This window comes from Streptopelia decaocto (genome assembly GCF_964273445.1).
Source record: "Streptopelia decaocto genome assembly, chromosome: 7".
Classification (NCBI taxonomy): domain Eukaryota; kingdom Metazoa; phylum Chordata; class Aves; order Columbiformes; family Columbidae; genus Streptopelia; species Streptopelia decaocto.
The window spans coordinates 54,111,488-54,132,962 of record NC_138661.1 but is presented as its reverse complement, the minus strand read 5'-3'; the positions used below and the strand labels follow the sequence as shown (position 1 = coordinate 54,132,962).

Below are 21,475 nucleotides of genomic sequence, written 5' to 3'. Positions count from 1 at the left end.
CTTTTGAGCGTACATCTCTCTGCTTGGGTTATGCAGTGGGCAAACTGGGCTACAGAAGCGCAGCACCACTGTAGTACTTCTGCGTGAAGACCTTTTCGTATCCTGAGGGGTCCTTAAGGGGTTTGGTGTGATAAACCAAATAAGAAGCTAAAATACTTCTAAATGTATAACAGAGAATGCAATCTTTTTCTCCACTTTTTAACAGGCACGATGCCTATAAGCTAGAAAATAGTCTTTAAAGAACTTGTACAAATGTATTTTATTTTTTATTACAGGCTGAAAAATTCCATAGAAAGAAGGCCTGTATTGTGGATTTGAGAACTGGGCAGCCCTTTTCTCTCATCCCTTCATAGGAAAGCCAATAAAAATGCTATTGTAGGCTCTCTTCTAGGATAGGAATGCATCCTAGAAGCACAGAAAGGTCCAATTTTGCATGAGAACGGAGCATATCTGAGAAAAGATCCAATTCTAATTTCTTGTTGGCCATCTCTGAATATCTTGTGCCACTTTGATCTTTCTCTGCTTCCTCGTTATTGCCCAAACCCTTCTACTGGAATACCCAGAGGCAAGCAGCACAACTGCGAAACCCGGCAGAATCCACAGATGAATCAGACTGAATCAGTAAACAATGACTAAAAGTGAGGTGTCTTAGGAACAAGCATATCCCTGTGCTTCGTAAGATAAACCATTTAAATACAAACCCGCTGCAAGTTTTGTGTGTTAGGAGGAGTCCCAACCATGATCTGGAGGGCTGATAGAACCTTTTTGCACTGAGATTCCTGCAGAAGTCTTTCCTAGCTCTTGGAAACTGGGTGGAACATCTTCCTGTTCCCTTGAGTACATCCCAGAAAAAGAAGGTCGAGGACAAGATAATAGAGGTGTCGTCTTCTCACTATTTGCCCTGATCTATCTAGCTCTCTAACTGGATCTCTGACTGGAATAAAAGGCTGCTGTAAATGCTGAGCCACATGCTCAGGCACAAGCCAGCCCAAGATCTACAACAGAAGGTGGATTTTGCTTTCCATTCACTCACACTTACATTGTATAAATCTTGGTCATTTACAAAAGAAACGCAGAAGATTTCATCCTTACTGCCAATTATTTAACTAGCATCACTGGAACTATTAAGCTTTATACTTCTTCATACATAGCATACAAAGAATTACTTCAACAGGATTATATGTCATATTTCACGGAATTGGCTGTGTAAATATTTACAAAGCTAGAGAACAGCAAAGACATCTCAGAGTTATTGATTCATGTCAAATATTGAGAAACTGGTTTAATCGAGAGATTTAAGCAATGCTTTAAACCTTTGAGTCAGCATTGTTGAGATTTATTTGCACTACTCTTACCTTTCAGCACCCAAAGTTTTTACAAACCGTTTATAACAATAACGATTTACAGGCCATTTTTCCATCTGCTTGTCTGAGAACATTTCAGTCACTACTGCAAACTCAGAGTGGGCTGGAGAAGAAATAACAGTTGTGGAAAGTGAATCATTCAATAAAAACAAAGTTCTCACTACAGCTAAAAAAAAAAAAAAAAGAGAGAGAGAAAGAATAAAGAAATGTTCTAATTATTTAAATGTATTAGAGAAACAGTCAGGTGATAGTTAAACATACCTGTTGTATAAAATGGAGCACGCTCTATACTCAGAAACTGACCTCAATTTTTTTTCATGGTTAAATGAAAAAGATATACTGAGGCACTGAGAACTGCATGCCTTGTTCAAGAAAAGACTAGCACCTCCTGTTCTGTATTCTGTATATAGGATATGTGAAATACATATGTCTGTATCTATGTGTTTGTGTCTGTTGCTATGTTCATGCACCTGCAAACTGGCTGAGATTTTAAAAATGTAGTGACAGCATCAGTATAGTTTTGCTTCCAGAAAAAGCTGACTAGGCCAGTCTCAGAAAGTCAAGGGCCTTTTAGGACTCTGCACAACAAATCATCTAGTAAAATAAAGCCAAATCACTAGTCATTTCTTAAACTCTAGTTATAGTACATGGTAGGGGATAAATAGTTCAGATGTACATGTACTTGTTTACCCTTTTAGAAATGTGCATTTAGAGACTTCAGGATGACTGCACTCAGCTCATAGTAACACATATTTAGCAGCTTCCATATGCATCTTTTTGTTATATGTTGACGTGAATCTTCCAACTGTATAAATTGAATTTTCCTTGTCACAGCTGCTTGTTTTGCTGGATCACACCTAGATCAGCATGAAGAGAAGAAATAAATCTATACCCTTCCTATAACTACATATTGTAACAAAGTGGCCCATTGCCAAGCTGTAGGCCCAATAATTCCAGTTACTTAAAGTAGATTTTGCTGTGATTTAGCCCTGTGATTTCTTGAGTAAAAATTATTTCTCTTTTAGGGAATGGTTCATTGAAGAGAAATCCTGACACTTCTACTAGAGCCTTAACTAAAGCATGTCTAGAAACTCACACTGTTTCAGATCAATATAGGTGCTCCCAGAGAAGCGCGGTACCTGACCCAGTCCAGCCACGTGCTGGATTCAAGCAGGTGCTGGGTGTAACACAAACAACTCAAGAGTTGTTTGCAGCCCTTACCACCCTTCTTGCCAGGAAGGAGCTGTCTTCTCTTTCCCTGCAGGAAAGACAGTTTGGAAACCTCCCTATTCCCTTAGCGAGCAGCAGAACACGGGTCCCGACACCTCACCTCGCTCGTGCACACCAGCCATCCCAGTTGTCACATTCACTCAGTTCCTCTCCCATAAATTTTCAGTGAAACCAAACAGATTTAGGTAGGAGTTTCTCTTAGTTAATGGAGTGAACAAAGGCCCATGATGATCTCTGACATATTCCAATATTACCTCATTATTTTTCTTTTTCCAGAGAAACCTGCATTTCTCTCCACGTTTGATATACATCTGTGCAACACTGATGTTTCTCCACCAGCACTCTTTCTGAAGGATCCTGAAGGGATCTGCAAAACAAAAAGAACTGTCACTCACAATCAAATGCAGCCCAGTATGAATGGGTGAAGAACAAAACGCAACCCAGCAAACAGAGTGTAGTAAACGTTTCTCAGCTCACAGCAAAGCCATGCAACAGTTGAAGAACACAGTTGAAAATGAAGGACATATTCAAGCAAAATGTAGGTAATTAAGAAAAAAAAAATCTAGCTAGATAAACGTACAGGAACTGGCATTTGACCATAATTTCTGCTGCTCTGGCTACTCTCATTAAGAGCAGCGTGACTTCTTTGAATCAGGCTTTGGGCTACACAGCTCTTCAGACAGGCAGCACCTCTATGACTCCCTCAGTCAACATCAAGCACCAAACAACAATTTTCTCCTCCATTCTCATTTTTTCTATGCAAGGCCTTCATCCAGCAGTTGACAGTTCAAAGGGGTGAATCTAACCTTTCAGAAAAGTAATAGCATCTATGCAATTACAGCTTGCTTTGTTTTTAAATGAGTTTCAAGGACAAAGTGAGTACATTGCATGCTGAAATACACCACCGCTTTCCATTTGAAGACCTCAGACCAAATGATTTACAAGGATCAATATTAACAGATAGAGCAATTCACAGCATGATGTAATCTAAAGCTGATAGAGAACTGCATTGAAATACTTTTGAGTTGTCATGAATTTAATACAAGAGAACACAGACTGAATTATAGCATTCAAGCATTGCAAAACTGATGTTCCAGCCCTGGCTGCCTTTTGTTTTGAGATTATAACCCTTACAGATAAATCTCTCAGCTTCCTTGAGTTTTAAAACATTTTGAATGTGCTCTTCCAGTTGTATTCATAGTTATACACAAAGTCACAGTTTCTCTGAACATCTCTTTTCCCTTTTTTTATTGTTGCATTTGTTAGAATTGGTCAACAAGTTTTTCATAACCGTTTTCTTTGAATATAAACTATCTGATGAACTCAGACTAGGTAGGTTAAACGTTAGGAGAAAGTGATTTGTTAGCTGTCACTATTGTTGGTATCCTCACTAGGACCTCAGTGAGTGAAGAGGCTGAGGAGGTGTGCAGAATGAGATACTCTTGTGATACTAGTGAAGCACCAAAGCACACAGCAAAGCTTCCCTATGTGCCTTCTGTGCCTTCACAATACTCTCTGATTTTGATCTGTCAACCCAGCATCTTCCATAAGTGGTAAAATGTCTTTGTACAAAAATAAAAAATGGGGAAAGAAAGTTAAAATTTCAATCCAAAGCTATGAGTTACTAAGTTTGGGAATATTAGGGGATATGTGCTCAGTCATCCCTCACACTGAGAAGAAAGCTCCTTTGGAGTTAGATTAGAAATCACTGCAGTTCTCAGCTAAAGCACTAAGTAGAGAGCAGAGAGATTAACACATGAATAGCATGTAAACACATAAGCTAATATTTTCTTTGTAGACAGAATTTAGACTTCTGTCTAAAAAACAACTTGCCTTTCATTGTTTATTATTATCCTGGGATGCCGAAGCATGGGGCAGCAAAGGCGATCCCGGGACATCAGATACTGAGGTGAAAGAAGGACTTACTATTCCTGTGTCATCAGAACACAGGAGAAGGTGGGGTGACCTAACACAAGTGAAAAAATCAGTAAGAGGACTCGCTCTCTTTTTCTGTTACACAGTAGTTTGAAAACCAAAATAAATCTATGGCTTGAAGTTATTCTTTCACCGTCACCATTAAAAATGTTGATTTAGAACAGCTAAGGTACAAAGTAGATCCAATGACTTTAATAGGATTCCTTAAAGCACATATGTACTATCCTGGGTAGCGGTTGTACAACTCTGGCCTCTCAGAAAGCTCCCAAAAGGGAGGCCTTTAGAAAGGCCTTTCTAAACTCTACAGCTTAATTTCCACACTTGTGCCAGGTTTTGGTCAGCCCCAGCTCAAGGCAGATGATCAAAACCCCTCACCAGTTGTGAGAATCAGCCCAGGAAACAATATGTAATTCCAAGGCTAATGTCTTTTGATGCATTTTAAGAATTTCAGATAACATTACCTGCTGCTGCTGCTCTATCAGAATCCTTTTTCAAACAGACTGTGAACTATTTGGACAACCTATCAACTCCACACCTCCCACGGAAGTCTCCCAGTACTATTAAAGTTGGTTTAGGAAGTAAAACTTAGCAAGGTTAATTACTAAATTAGCTTAAATTGACAAAATATATCACAGAAAAACTAGATAGTTCCTGGACATACACATCCACCATGATATTAAGTCCTCCTTGCCTAACCTTTCTTTTCAGTGTAGAGAAGACACCCAGCAGGGCATTACAGAGAGGACTGCTCTCATTTCATTGACAAGGGACCTAAACTTTCACTGATTCATTCATTTCATTCATTCTTCAACTCCACTGAAGTCAATAGCGTTATAGAAGTGACCAAATGCACGATCCTGCTACTGCAAATAACTGTGTTGTCTCTAAGGCAAATCTAAAGGCACAGAGGAGACACACACCTAAAAGATTGAATTCGGGTGTGGTAAATTCATTCATATGTTCATCTCGTGTACACATGGGATTATAGGATTTCATTATGACCTTGGGAATCTTTGCAGAGTGAGGGAAGATCCTTCAGCATCCCAGCACCTGAAGATGAAGACTTCAGTAGTTTGAGCTATCAAGTCTGCATAAGCAGTTATTCTGCAGCCAAAAAGAATCTTAAAGTTGTCAAATATAAACCAGAATAAAAAAATCATTATAATATTGTTATTTTCAGTGGGATTATGGGGGCAGAAATGCTACTATACAGTTTGGGATTAACCAAACCTCTGTGGAAAATTTTTGTCCACAAATTAGATATTTGAAAATGACTTGGTTTGTTTTGTCTGTCAGAGCCCAAACATTTCCAATCATAGAAAACTGGTTTTTTTTAATTAAACCAGGATTTTATGTCACTATATGGCAGGCTTAAAGCAAAACTTTGGTGATACAGAGCACCTGCTAGGATGACTTAAAATGTTCATTTTGTGTAAATCAGCAAATACTTATCTGGTGGTATCAGCTATCACTAATTAAACAAATGCAAATCATGCTATAATCTACAGTGTAAAGTGAAATATTTCTGTATTACTATGCAGTTATTTTGTGTCACAATCCTTGTTTAACAAAGATGTTATTTTTTTAATAATTTAGCTCACAAGCTTCAATACAAGCTTCAAATGTGATGTTCTCTTTCATTTTCCACATCAAAATAATGTATAAACTTCATTTTCCAATTTATATTTCTAAGTTCCCCATTTCAGCAGCCACCTCACTGCAGATTTCACAGCTTCCCCCTGCCCATCAATCTGTGATTTGGGGCCTTCTCACACATCTTTTGAAATACCCAACTCTTCTTTCCATGTCTACCAATGCTCATTTATCAATTACAGCCTTACTATCTTCAAAGAAACCTCACAGGTCACTTAAGTGTGGCCTCCCCACTTGAGTCCATAAAAACTACCTTTAAACAAACTTTCAATTTTTTTAATGTATACTTTCAGATTATTTCTAAAGTCCTGTAGCACCCTCCTGCAGATACGCAGACAAGAAGGGAAACTGCAGCAACAGAAGCTACAAGATATTCCTTTCATCCCCACAGTCAGCTGAGATCTCAACCCTGAAACTCCTAAGAGGAATCACTGATGTGGGGTAAGGTAACACGGAAGGCAGGAGCTAACAAGCTGGGAAAGAGCCTCTACAGTTGTGGATGCGACCAGAAGTAGCCTGGGATTCACAGCTCCTTAAACCTTGTTCCTGGGTCACCTACCTTCCTCAGCCTTTGTAACTCTCAGAATCTACCTTACGGTGCTTTCCCAGTGATTCCCTGATCTATTATTATCAAAATTAGTGACTGTGATTACAAAATAACTGTTACTTGCATTATTTCTGTTACTGAGTCATCATCCTCTTTCTTAATACCAGGCTTGGGTTCACAGACCTGCCCCCTTCTCCCTCTGTGCCCCCTGTCTGGCAGTTCTCAAGGATTTTAAATAGCATGTGATTCTCACATTTCCCTCTCTGGTCAATCCCAATGCTCAAGTGACTATCTGGCATCTCTTACTGAAGATTTTGTCACTAATTGAAATACAAGGGTGCCTTGATTTAGCCTCACTTTCCATTTTCTCTTATGACCTTATTAATGTTTATAAATATATAAAGTGTGAGTGCCATGAGGATGGAGCCAGGCTCTTCTCGGTGGCAAACAATGATAGGACAAGGGGTAATGGGATCAAGCTGGAACACAAGAGGTTCCACTTAAATTTGAGAAAAAACTTCTTCTCAGTGAGGGTGACAGAACACTGGAACAGCTGCCCAGGGGGGTTGTGGAGTCTCCTACTCTGGAGACATTCAAAACCCACCTGGACATGTTCCTGTGCGACCTCACCCAGGCATTCCTGCTCCAACAGGGGGATTGGACTAGATGATCTTTTGAGGTCCCTTCCAATCCCAAACATACTGTGATACTGTGATACTGTGATACTGTCTATAACAGTAACATAATCCCCATTTCCAATCTTCCCTCCCTTTTCCCACAAGTGACACACAAAATGTACCCAGCTCCTGGGCCTTCCTTCTACCCCACCAGCTTAAAGACCAACTTGTTATCATTTTCACAGACCAATCTACTGTTTAGTTTCGTTTGGTATGTCCTACCGCAACTACCATCCTACCACTTCTCTGCACCCTGAACATGTAATGCTCCTTTGCAACCCAAGAAAGCTGTGGATGGCCAAACACCTCCCCTTCCACAAACCTGACAACACCACTTGCTCCTTAGCAGCCCTCCGCTTGTCCTTCACCTCCTGTTCCCGCACATCCGAATCTGTCCTCCTTTAAAGCTCAGCCTAACTGCACTCCTCCAGTCTATCCTCTTCTGTTGAGCATCATGTTATCCTGACCCCAAATGTCTGCACTCCAACAGCATTCCTCAAACATATACGCTTCAGTCGTAGTTTCTCCACCTCATCCACTCATCATGACACAACCTCCCATGATTCATCCACAACAGCTTTCCAGGCTCTCTCATAAGCCCACTCCTCCTGGGCTATTGGCAGTAAGTAAAACAGACTATAGAATGTGTCTACATACCTCTGCTACTTCCCTGCCGCACAACCATCTCCCTGTTGTTCTGCAAGCTCCTCACAGGGCGGGAACCGCTCTTTTTGTAGATCTGAAACTTCCCTTGGCATTCTTTGTAAATTAATAAGAGTAAAAACAGAATAAACAACACAAACCCAAATTGCAGCCTCCTACCAACACAGGCTTTAGGGGAGAAAAAAGCAAACAGCAGAAAAATAGAAGAAAAGATAAAGAAATAGAGTAGGTGTGCGGGACCATGTAAAGGTGCGCTGCAGTAGGAAATGCAACCCCCGGGCATCCCTGCGCATAATATGAAGAATTTATGCCTGGGAAGATCTTGGATTTCGCGTCTTTGCCCTTCAGTGAGTCACGTCCACGAAGTACGAGAACCGCTGTGACTTATGTCAATAGTGCCGGGGAGGGTCACTCCGATCCGGGTGCGGGGCGCACCCAACGCTTCCCCAAGGGGATCCCCAGTGCGACTATCGGGCCGCTGAGCGAAAGTGGCCAGTTACTCGGGACGTGAGAGGAGAGTGAGGGCAATCTTCCTCCTGCCGGGGGTACCGAAGCAGGGAGCCCTATCCTGGCACCGCTACGGAACTACGACGTGCCGGCCGAGGAAACGAGGGCTCGGGGCGGCGGCAGGAGCCGGGGACGGCGCCCCCGAGGCGCGGCCGGCGCTAGGACCCGGCGAGCGGCGGCGGGGCGGGCTCAGCGCGCCTGCGCGGCGCGGTCCGGCGAGCAGCGGGCTCACCGAGCCGCCCGGCAGCGGCGGCGGCAGCGGGAGGAGCAGCGGCAGCTCCGCGGTCCCCGCCGCCCGCACCGGCAGCGCGCTCGACCCGACCCGGCCCGGCCGCAGGGGCGGAGGCGGCGCGGCATAGGGCGCTGCGCGGCGCTGTCCCTTCAGCACCGCCGGGAGGGCGCGGGCACAGCCCCGCCGGACCCCGCGGGCGCTGCAGCCGGCACCGGCGCCCACCCCCGCCTACAGCCCGGCGCCCCGCAGCGCCCGGAGCACCTGTGGGCAGCGCTGGTGCTGCGATTCCCCCCCCCACCTTTTTTTTTTTTTCCTCTTTTTTTTTTTTTTTAATTTTTTTTTGTGCTTTTGGCCACGTCCAACCAGGGAAGGGCCCTCCCCCTCCGGCACGTCCCTGCGCCCCGGCACCGCAGCGCCCGCGCTCCCGGAGCATGGCCCCCCCTGCCCCTGCCCCTCCGCCGCGGCTGCAGCTTCCACGGCCCCCGAGTGTCTGACTTCAGACGAAGGCGCTGCAGCGCCCGGAGCCACCGGCACCGGCTTCCCCTCGGAGCGGCCCTCGGGGAGCAGAGCTGGCCGGGGCCCTTCGCCCCCACGGGCCTGGATCGGGGCTCGGGTTAGGCACCCACCGCCGCCGAGCAGCCGTCCCCTTACGGGCTTGCTGCCTGCCGTGCTTGCTTGGATGAGTCTGCGACATGCCTAATAAGAGACGAGATGGGCCAGGGCGACGAGAGCGACCGCATTGTGATCAACGTGGGAGGGACTAGGCACCAGACTTACCGCAGCACCCTACGCACCCTGCCCGGCACTCGGCTGGCCTGGATCGCCGAACCCGACGCCCACAGCCACTTCGACTATGACCCCCGTACGGATGAGTTTTTCTTTGACCGGCACCCGGGCGTCTTTGCCCACATCCTGAATTACTACCGCACTGGCAAGCTGCACTGCCCCGCGGACGTGTGCGGGCCCCTGTATGAGGAGGAGCTGGCCTTCTGGGGCATTGATGAGACCGATGTGGAGCCCTGCTGTTGGATGACCTACCGGCAGCACCGCGACGCCGAAGAGGCTCTGGACAGCTTTGGTGGGGCTCCCCTGGATAGCAGTGCCGAGGACGGAGACATAGATGGCACCGGAGACTCTGGTGATGGTGAAGAGGAGCTGGAGATGACAAAACGCCTAGCACTTAGTGACTCCCCAGATGGCAGGTCTGGGGGCTTCTGGAGACGGTGGCAGCCTCGCATCTGGGCACTCTTTGAGGACCCCTACTCCTCCAGATATGCAAGGGTAAGCCGTGCAATCAGCACTCTCATCAAAACATTTGAACCTCCCTTCAGTCCCACTTCCTCCCAGCATCATCAGGGTAATCTCCACTGTCACAGCAGAGCAGCCATCCATGTGTGTAGCCATACAAAAATCATGCACAAGGCTATAGGGACATATCCCATGCTCTCAAGCAGGCCCCATGGATGGTGCACAAGTGGACACCCAAGGCATGAGCTCATGTACTCAATATGTGGGCTTCCAGAAACCCTTATTTCCCAACAGGGTCCTAAAAACCCACAGCCTGGGGCAGGGTCTCATTCACAGGCCAGGGAGATCTCCATCATACCAAGGTAATTTCCTTCCATGCACAGATTTTTTACAGTCAGTCATCCCCCAATAAAGAGAAACACTTTGTCCAGCCTTCTTATGAGCTAACGGTTCTCTCCCCTTTACGAGATGGAGACAGGATCATGGGAATAGGCAGCCCCTGGGAGATCAAGGGTTTTGGAGAGTTTCTCAGCCTGAACTAGAAAGAGAGTCTGTTTCTTTCTCTTTTCTCATATGTACCATGTTAAATATTTATGATCATGCTTCTCTGAGAATGGGTAATTCACTTCCTCACTTACCTCCTCACTTTGTCTTTTCCCTTGTGGGAAATGCAAAGTATTAATCAGAGGAGAGGGCTCATTCATGTAGAAGGGACACTGTGACAGGTTTCTTGCCTGGCTGCTGAAGGACAACTCCCCTCCTGATGCCTGGGCTTGTTTTGGAAAGGGAATACACACTGGTGCAGTTCACAGCATAGCTGTGGATAAAGATGGTCTTAAGCAGTCTCACAACTCCTCTAAGCAGGTGCCTTTCATGCTATTACATATCAGGATAAATACATTAATTAGGGCCTGATTCTGCTCCTCAAGTCAAAAATAAAGAAAATATTTATTCAGAAGCAGCAGCAGGATTAGCCCCCAAGGTACCCATAATGATAAGAAGGAAAACAGATGACAAATAGTGCCTTTGCAAAGAAATTAGTTTGGATAGGTTCTACTCCTCTCTTAAGTGTACCGTTGTTACAACATAATTGCTGCCAGCCCTCAGCAGGGACAAGTGGTGTTTTGGTGTGGGAGGATGATCGGTGTTCCTGAGGTGGATCAAAGAAGTGAGATCAGATTAGGGTGCAGACGGATGAAGGAAAGAGAAATGGAAATGCAGGGACAGGGGAGCTGGTTGTGTAGGAATGAATGGGTGGTGGAACAGCAGCTACTGGAGACTTTTGGTCTGAGCAGAGATCTCCAGCCAGGAGCCTCCAGGTCTGCAGACTGAATGAATGGGGAAAGCTGGAGCGCAGCCTGGAGTTATATCTTGGTGCATTTCTAAAGATTCTTGTTTGCATAACCTTTGGAGATTTCCTCTCTGAACAAAGAGGTTAATATTTTAAATGAATTCCTTTAAACAGCATGGAGGATAAAGGAATAATAAAATATTTACCACAAGATGAAAGGATGATGCTGTTGAATTGCAGCTTTCAAATCCCTGATTTCTGCCAAGGGAACATGGAAACGAAGAGGAAGGCTGCAGGGTATCCTTCAAAAGGCTTAGTTAGCTTCCTTTAATCAAGGCCAGTGTTAGCAGGCATTGATTTGAATAGCAGATCTGTCTGGTGCCCAGGAATCTGTTGGTAAAACACATGTTAAGTAGAGACAGTGTGCTGGTCCAAGATTTTGTGGAATGGTCCAAAAGCCAAATGGATAATGCTGTCCCAATGAAAAGGATACAAACAGAGACTAAACAACCCTTTTTCTTATAAGCATTATGATATTTTAGGTCAGAGGACAAAATCTATAACCAATATTAAGATTCTTTGTGATGTACAAGCTGGAATTCTAGGAGGATATAAATTCCATTTTCTAATTCTCTGTGGGTATTTTCATTTAGGAACAGGCATTTTATAAAGTGATTTGGGTTTGGTGGTGGGCTCTTTTTGTTGTGTTTTTTGTTGATGATGTTCTTTGTTTGTTTTTTTCAGTGGACGTTATACTGTTTATTCACAATTACATGTATAGAATTCAGCCCCTGATTTACCTCTTTTTATTTCCTTAAAGGATTGTTATACTAGAGAAGTATGAATTCTAGGCAAAGTTAAAGTGTATACTGAATATTTCATGGGTTAAATATGATTCTTCAACTTGTATCTATGGAGACGTAGGCCATATGGATTAATATTTTGCAAGAAGGAAGATGGCTTTCATCATCAACACATGCACACACTGTCCATTAAGAAGACATTATAAGACACTTAACATTTTCCAATAAAAGCCATATGTTATGGTTATGGATGTAAAAAGAGATAGGAGTTTGATTTATACTCCTGTAACCTAACACAGACATTGCAAAAAGACCTCAAACTCACAATAGCTAATTTACAATAAAATAATTGATAGCATCATTAACAAGTGAATGGTATATTAAAGCAATCGTGAGTAGAGTCAGGCTATAAATCCACTGTTACCTCACTTTTAATTGCCTATGCTACTTTCAATTACAAACTGTATTTCAGTCATGCAAAATTTTAAATTCGCATTGCCATTTTGTCAAAAAAATAAATCACAAAAATTTGTTATTGTAATTGGGTCTGAGACTTGTACTAATGGCGATTATTAAATGCAGGTTTGGTGTTTACATATGGCACCAAAATGTATGTCAAAATAACATCTTAATGTAAGCATCTGTTTACATAACCATTATACTGTTACACATGGGCAAGTAAAATGAACACAGTATATGAATATTAAGAATAAATCAACACCTGCATATCTGAATAAAGCAAGATTTTTCTGGACTGTCTCTGGTACATACTAGTTCAGTGAATGTTTAGGACCCATCTGTGGAAAGCTCAGCATTTACCCAAATGTAGCCACTCTTGGGGCATTTTGATGTACACTGCTTACAAAGACAAGTACATTTGACTGTTTTGCTTCACCAGCACCTAGCTGATACTGAATTACATCTGATCTCATTGTAGACAGCCAGGGGAGACTGGAAGAACATTTGTGTATGTCAGGCAAAATTAGCCAACTCTGCAAATTTTGTCTATTTCTAAACTTTGATAAACCATAAGCTCCCAGTCAATAACTATTTGTCTGTAGGTGCAACATAGTCAACACTTTCTTGTTAAAACAACAGTGGCTGAGTTTCAATACTGGTTTTCTAAACACTAATTAATAAGGTAGTTCTTTCTAAAAGATGAAAAACTTAAAAAATTGTGTCGTGTTCTAAATCTGTAATAGGAAAAGGTAGCTTGTTTCAAATCACAGATTGCCTTAGATGCCTGCCTTAGTAAGATAAATGGCTGTCACACTTCTCCATAACTTAAATAATCCATATTTGGACAACGGAGGCAAAGTCTGGTACCTGGAGTTCTGGACAGAGTAACAGATAAGGTGACGGTAGAGATCAGATTTACAGAGATAGTGGGTGCACAGGCAGACAGAGGCATCCAGGTGGATTTTGAAAAGCATCTTATCAGGTGGCTAAATATCACTGTATGTCAATGAATATTGTGCACCTAAATCAGCGAGGTGTTTCTTTAAAGCTTATAACTGTCTTTTTTGCATCCTCAGGCAACTTTGTGACTGTATTCTTCGTAAGTAGACTCAAAAGGGAAAATAGAATCACAAAGAAAGCGACACAGACACACTAAAGCATCATACTGAGAGTTATGATGTAATAGAGTTCCTGCCTTCTGCACTCAGACTTTATAGGCCCCTCAGTACACAAATGTGTGAAAAATATTTTCTTAGCATCCTCTCTCCTTTATATATCTGGTCATGCTGTTCTGGCACTAGCGAAGCTCCCACTGACTTCCTGGGGAGTTTGACCTGCTGGTATCTGACACGTTTGACCCTTCCTTCTCCTCCTCCCAGCAGGATAAGGTTGTGTTTGTGCTAATTCGCAGTCATTAGGTTAGTCAGTGTTTGGGAACCAGGAGCTCTCAGCTGAGATTCTGCGCTAATGCTCACATTCAAATCAGACAGTTAAGCTTCAACTAATGAACCCTCAGGGAAGACTTTGTAGTCCTTCCAAATAAACATTTTTACTGTTTTTAAATAAAAGCTGGTTGGGGTCCTATGGAAGGTCCTTAACAGCTTGACTTGCCATCCTGGCATATGCTATACAGCTCTGCTCTGGAAGAGGAAAGGCTGATGGCAGAACCCTCACTCACCCGTTCCTCATGTTCTCCCTTCACATCCTGCAGAGGATCTGCTTTCCTCAGTGGGTGACTTTTGAAGGACAAGTTTCTGACACTGAGAAGGAGGCAGGAAAAAGGACAGTAGAGATGAGAAGAAGGCATTCCCCAGGGATTTCTTCCAGTTTTCTTCTGTACATTCAAGAGCATCTCAACCTTGCTGTGTTCATTTAAACTGATTTTTCTCTATATAAACTAGATCCCATAGGTACAAGTAGGCTTATAGGATCCTAGCTCCCGACTAACCCTGCTGTCTGGAAGCTTAGAGGCTGGGGTGATTTCTGCTCACCCTTTACCTCGCTCCAGCTAAGCTCAGGGAGTGGGAATAGATACTCATCACCCTTCACAAGGGGAGCTTATTCTGCAGCCGTCTGAGACGGGACAGAGGTGCTCCATGGACAGTGCTGTGGGGGTCTCACAGAGCCAGAGCAGAGAGGAAGGAGCAGGGAGGGAGAGGAAGGAGCAGAACCACCCCACATGCTTTCCCCTGCCCGCAGGCACCCCTCTCCCTGGGGAGGGATTCACAAAGGGGTGCTGGTGGAGCTGCTCCCCCACCTTGGGCCGTCCTGCAAGGTCTCCCCTGCAGAGGCATGTCTAATGCTGCACTGGAGCTGCCTGCAGTCATTCTCACCGTATACTTTGACAATTAACGAGACAGCCTAATTTTAACTGCACGCTGCATTACAGCTCTGGAAAAATGAGAATCTTTCCACATTACATGAAGTTTCCCCTGCACTCGTAGTATAATGGAATTAGAGATAGACATCTATTAAGTACCATTCTGTCATTCATTATTAATATAGTTCCTAAAAATCTCATTTTATTCCTATTTTCTCTCATCAAGGGACATGTTACTGCAAATCCTTATATAACCCGTTAGTAAGCATAGTGTATTCTTCTCTGCATCCTGTCCAAAGAAGCCTTTGCAATGCCAGCTAGAAAGTGTTCACTGCTCACACCAAGTCCTTATTGAATTAGCCAAGGTGGGAGCAGGCACATTCACAAATAACTCCTGAAAATTGTCCAAATTGTCCCTCTGACTTAGGAAGTAATAAATTTTAAAACCACCACCAAAAAAAATATATATAAAAAAATGTAGCAGCCATGCAGAATCGTGACTTCATTGGTCTGAGTTGTTCAGAATCACATAGAAAGATATGATGTCTGCCCAGAACATCTTACAATCTCTTTGATGTCACAAACTCATAAGGGAATGACAGAGATGATGTTATCCACCTCACAAATCTATGGGTGGCTAGTACAGACTTAGCAGTTTTAATTCAAGGAAGGTTTTTGAAATCCATTTGCCTATTTCCAATTTTATTTCTATTATTCTAAAACCTTAAAAAAGAACAGCATCTGTTGCCATTTTTTTAATCTTACTTAATTTTAATGTTTCTAGGTTACAAAATTTACTTGATTTAGCCAAGGCTGTGACTGTATGGATCATACCATCATATGCATACACATATATATGCCTTCCTATCACTGCCACCTCCTACGATGCTGAGTGGGATTTCCATATGAGGAAGGACTTCAAAATTAAACAATCTCAAAATACTTCTGAAAATGTAACTGTGGTGCCACTGAAATCAATACGAATTTAGTGACTGGTTTCAGTATGATATTTGGTCCCTTCTCTCTTTAATCCATCCCTATGTGCCTTCAATTATTTTCTTTGCCCTTCTTCTGACATTTGCTATTTTGGTTTTGGTTAGGAAAAAAAAGGCAACAAAATACTGGTATTCTCTGTTGGGTTAGCATCAGACAAAGGATAAGAAGATCTGTGGATCAATTATAGTATTTCTATTTTAGAACTGCTCACAAAAATGTGATATATTAGACTATACATACAAAAACTATTTTTCCATCTTGTTTTTCTTTCTGCTGTGCAGTCCAGTATTCAATGGTATTCATCTATCTTATTTGTAAAAATATGTGGCTGATCTGTGTATATTTATGGTAGTACTTTAGTAAAGTCTATACATATTGCCTTTCTTTTAACATAAGGAGAGATGTCAGCAAATCAGCAACAGAGGGCCCAGCCTTACTGTTATTGAAATTCACTGCCAAAATTACCACCGACTTCAAGGATAGAAATGAATTTTCCTGCAGTATGGTTCAGGATTACAAAAATTGCAGTGTACTGCTTTTTTAACAGATCCATTGCACATTTCCATTCCAAAGCACTGAAGCGCAATAGATCTCAGTAATTTATTAGGAACACACATATTCAAATATATAGTTTCATAATCGTTTAAAGACATGAGCATCTTTAGCACATTGCATCAAAACACAGAGCTCTAATACTGACAAAGCTCTTCATGATCTTACTGGCATTTTTTACTGCAAAGGACTATAGAATACATCCCCATTCAAACCACATGACTTCAATTAATGTTCAACCAAATCATATCCAAGCGCTGTATTTCATAATAAAAAGGGCAAGCAGGAGTATTCAGGTTGAAAAATCGGGCCCTAATCGATAATGAAGTGTGTAATTCTTTCTCATGCAAATGCAGATGGCAAAACTGAGATTCCATTTTGTATAGGCTTGATTTTATGAAATTTCAGGGGATTCTTGGGAGATAAGACAATAGAACAGCTATTTTGAGACCTTTGCAATTGCATTACAATTAGCTTCTCAGTTATTACATGCTGAATTTGATCTGAGGAAAGAACAGTATTAGAAGGCTGACTTGGCTTTCTCTACTGAATATTGCATTACATAAACACGTGATTCACTCCAAATGGTACACAGGAGTGTTAGGATCAGATGAAATCAGAGAAATCTATGAATCTATGGAGAACCACCCCCTCCCCCTGGAATATAAACCGAATGCTGTCATTTCTAGAATAATTTTTACATCTCCTGTGCTCAGTAAGGACCCAGATTTTGCTATCTTCACTCCTACTCTCATAGTGATAGCTTACTCCAGGAATATCCCCCTTTCCTTCGAGCTGAGAACAGGGTACTACGCAACACAAGTGAAGGTGAAAGGAGCAGGCCCTAACTGATTTTCATTTATTTCAGATATGATTTATAAGATATAACGGGGGTTCTAATAAATCACGCTATAAAAATTATGCATAAATTTCAGTCCGAGGCTTTTTGCAGTGATTGCTTATGATGTAAGACCCTTTAATGATAGTAAGTTAAAATTGCATTGTAATGGCCCTTTGTAAATGCAATAAATCTCCGACTCCAGTGCACTGCGGACAGGCAGCGATGTGTGTGCTGCACACGAGCTCCCAACACAGGCACACGCTGCTGGCACACGCTTATGTAATTATGGTGATACTTCAGGAGCAGCACTGAATCTTAGCACCACTAGATTTACTTTGAGAAAACGTTCGGTCAAAACCACTGTGGTGCATGGAACAGTTTAAAATATCCTACTGCTTTTTACTTGAAAACCTGGGAAGAATGTTCCTTTTAGGAAGCAGTAAAATGGATTATTTGGTGGTAAACAGCAAATGCAAAAACTGTTCCTACTGAGTCTTATAATTTCTCAGAGACAAATATGAGTTAAAACAGGCATTTTTATCCTCACAACCAAACTGAGTCCATCTTTTTTCCTAAAGTTCCTGGATCATCTACTCAGCATTCACCAAAAAAAAAAATGAGAAGCATCCACAGAAATGCACCAACAGAATAATAGCTCCTTGTTTAAACTGCATCAGAATCCCTATTCCTGCCCACTTTTGCCCTCAAAAACCCCCACATTTAAAACACTACCCTATTCAGATACAGAAAGATCTGCTCAGTTCAGGTTGCTTATTATTTGACATGCATCAGAAACTCAGCTGCAGGTTTCACTTTGAAAATTCATTCCAATAACCCTGTTCTATTTTTCAGTTTGGATTCTTGCAGTCTTCATTACGCCAGATCAATTGACAGGTATAGATGGTGGAGACTAGTTTTGTGATTTTTCCAGTTGTTAATTAAATGAAAATCTTCAATCAAAAGGCTTCTAATTTGATAACAGACTTGAAAAAAATGAATAGGGAGAAACCTGTAAAAACGCTGAGCACCTACAACCTCCAGCGGAAGGGAGATCATGACTTATGGCAGAAAAGGACACGGCAAGGAGTTATGAAACGGTCAATAAAATCCCACCCCACCTTCTGGGGCCACAGCCACAGCTCCCACTGGTTCTAATGGGATCCAGCCAGAGACCCATGCAAACCTATTTCAGGCAAATTTTTTCAGGACAAGGACAACTGTGTAACTGCCAGAACACGCAATGCAAAAGGGCTTGCCTGCACAGCAGCCTCTGTTCTCTACTCTAAAAACAACACAACATGATGTCAGCTACATTGTGCTATTCTTGATTCCTTTTTTTTCTTTTTAGCATGGATCTCCCCAGTGCCTATAGTGTGGAGTTTTGCAAGAAATCTAGTGACATTACGTCTTAGCACTTCTTGGGAATGTGTCCCGCATACTGCGGAACTGATTTTCACTCGGGCTTTTTCAGTAAAGCGCTTGTAAGGAGATACCAAGAACAACCTAAGCATAGCTCAGCCAATACCAGACTGAGTCAATTGCTGGGGGGTGGCGGTGTTCGATTTTCTTTTTTGGGGGCTGTAGCAGATCAGCTATCTGAATTTTGCTTAAGCAACATTGAAATTCTGCGTTCAGCTGAGAGGAGTTCAGTGTTTATCCTACCAAGAAGTCCCAAAGGTGCTAGTGATTTCATTAAAAGATCTAATGTAAATTTCAAAACTGTATAGATTACTTGAAATGTTAGTTATGTCTAAGAAGCAGGAAATCAATAGTGCAAAAGTGCATTCACTGTTCTAAAGAAAACATCTTTTGGAGAACCTGCTCCACTAAGAAAAGCAGCTCATTTTTCCTTGTGCATGTCAGTGACATGGACTAAAGGCAAATGAAAAGTCTGAAATTCAATAGCAATTCTACAGCATCTTCAACTCCAAAACATAAATTTATCTTCACATATGTACTACCATCAGCTACAGCAGCTCCTAGAGTCACACAACTTATTGTCCTCAAAGGCTATCTTGGCTAGGACAGCAGCGTAAGTCTTTGTTCTTATTAGCTGATATTTAATATTCATTCAGCACAATTCACACATGTCCACAGACCTACATGGTGTGAGTTTACTAGAAAGCAAAAAACCAAAACCCAACAACAAAACAAAAAAACCAAACTCAAGCAAACAAACAAATCCCACAACCAAAAAAGACCCAAACCCTAAGATCTGGACAGGTGATTGCAAGCAACTGAATTAATGCATCTCATCAAGTGAGCATTTGCTAGCAGATCATTATCTGTGCACCCTACTTGCTTGCGTGTGTTAGTTCTGAAGAATCCTCTCAGAGGTTTCATCCACAGCATACTAGCAACACGAAGGCGGACCGTATTCATATAGCTCAGCAAATGAACATTTACAGTGGCACAAGCACAAAACCAGCACATTTTATTAGCTCATTAAGCCACATCATTTGGGTGTGCTTCAGCCCTTCTCATTTTCTCCGAATTTTACTGTGTGGGGAATCACAGAAGACGTTTAATCTTGGTACGTCATTGTCAAAATAGGAAAACAACTTTTCTCGGGTTACTTGCTTTGCATTTTTTCAGCTCTCCCTTACTCTGTGTTCTTTGCAGTAACAAGCACAATAAGGTTATAATCTCTATTGACACCTCTAAATTGCCATAAAACCAGCAAGTAAACAGTAAGCATCTCTGGGAAGAATCTACACAATACTCAGATGTATTGTTTCCCAGACCAACCTGGAATGAAGCAGATCACTCAAAAGCTGCGATTCTTCAAAGGGTGCAGTGTGCGTATAAGCTGTGCCAGCCAGTGCAAAGGCAGGAGGGCTGGGCACCCACCGTCTCTCCAGCATCATGGAAATCCAGCACTCCGTTCCAAATCTTCACTTCTGACGCCAGACTCACGAAAGGACATAGCCATGTGAGTTCAAACTTATGATTCCCAAAACACCAACCCTGCAGGTGTATTTTTTTTTTAAGTGCATATTAAAATTTCCCAGTGCCTGCAGTATTGTTTCCGCCTATGTCCAGAACTGCTGTAGTTGGCAACTGCCTTATACCAAAACCTTGTTAATGCCTATAATTTTTCTTCACTAACAGGCACAGGCCTGAATATAAGCTGTTTTCAAAAACATGCTCCAATGAAAATGGGAGATATTGGTAGTGTGAAAACATTCACTGGATGCAATAATTCAGTGGCTACGTGTTTTTGCTTCGAATGTGAAATTTCAGGTTTAATATCTTCCTCCAGCCTCAGGATTTCAAATTTTCATCTGTCTGTGCTCAAGAGACTTTCCAACTTCTGACAGCTGCATAATCCAGGCAGTTAATGAAGCTGATCCAGTCTGCATGGCATGAGGAATTCACAAACCAACACACTGGGTATGTGGCAAAGCAGCATTTCCCAGTAATGTGGAACAAAGAAGCTGTTCCAGTGTGGTACTTCTGTGGTATTGAATTCAGCAAGATTAATAGCAGAAAACAAATACATGTAGTGATATTATCAGAGACAGCGTAACTTTAGTGTGTGTTATTTTCAATCACTCAGTAGTTTGAAGCCAGTTCCTGTTAGGAAGAAACCGTATGTCAGCATCACGCGATTGACTCCATGATGAGCCACGTGCAATGATTTAGTGCAGCCACTATGGAGAAGGCACATACAAAACACCCCAAAAATTAGGAGATTATACGGAAAAGTAAATGACACGCAGATATCAATAAAACTTTTTCAGCCCAGAGTCTGAGCAGTTCTGTCACAGTGGAATGGGAGTCACTGTAAGGACACCGCATCATTTGTTTTGTAAAGACCTGCGTTTCCCAGGGCTATCAATCTGCCACTTCTCAGACTCGTCATGTAAATACAAGCATTCTTAAAAATCTCTGAAGGCTGCCTTTTCATCAATATTTTAACATAAACATTCTTTTCATTTAAATGGAAATTGATCACTTACATTTTATTACTTTTAAATATTTTAAAGTGCATTGTTACCATTAAAGGAAACTTATCTAAATTAAACTATTGCCAGGATAAATTTAACTTGGAGAAGCACTAGAACAAGTCTCTGCAAGATTAGGGCCTTTTACAGCATGTATGATTTAGCTCTGGCATTGACAACCAATGCAGAAGTGATCAATAAACATTCTGG

General features: G+C 42.2%; 1 protein-coding gene across 3 annotated transcripts in view; it reads left to right on the top strand.

Annotated features, from left to right (window-relative positions):
• The first annotated feature begins 9,197 nt into the window (after positions 1-9,197).
• KCNC1 (potassium voltage-gated channel subfamily C member 1) overlaps positions 9,198-21,475 on the top strand; it is a 109,896-nt gene continuing 97,618 nt past the window's right edge. For all 3 annotated transcript variants that reach the window (XM_082059053.1, XM_082059051.1, XM_082059052.1), the window contains exon 1: positions 9,198-10,089. In XM_082059053.1, coding sequence (XP_081915179.1) covers positions 9,520-10,089 — 570 coding nt within the window. In that variant the 5' untranslated portion in view covers positions 9,198-9,519. The remainder of the gene's footprint in view (positions 10,090-21,475) is intronic.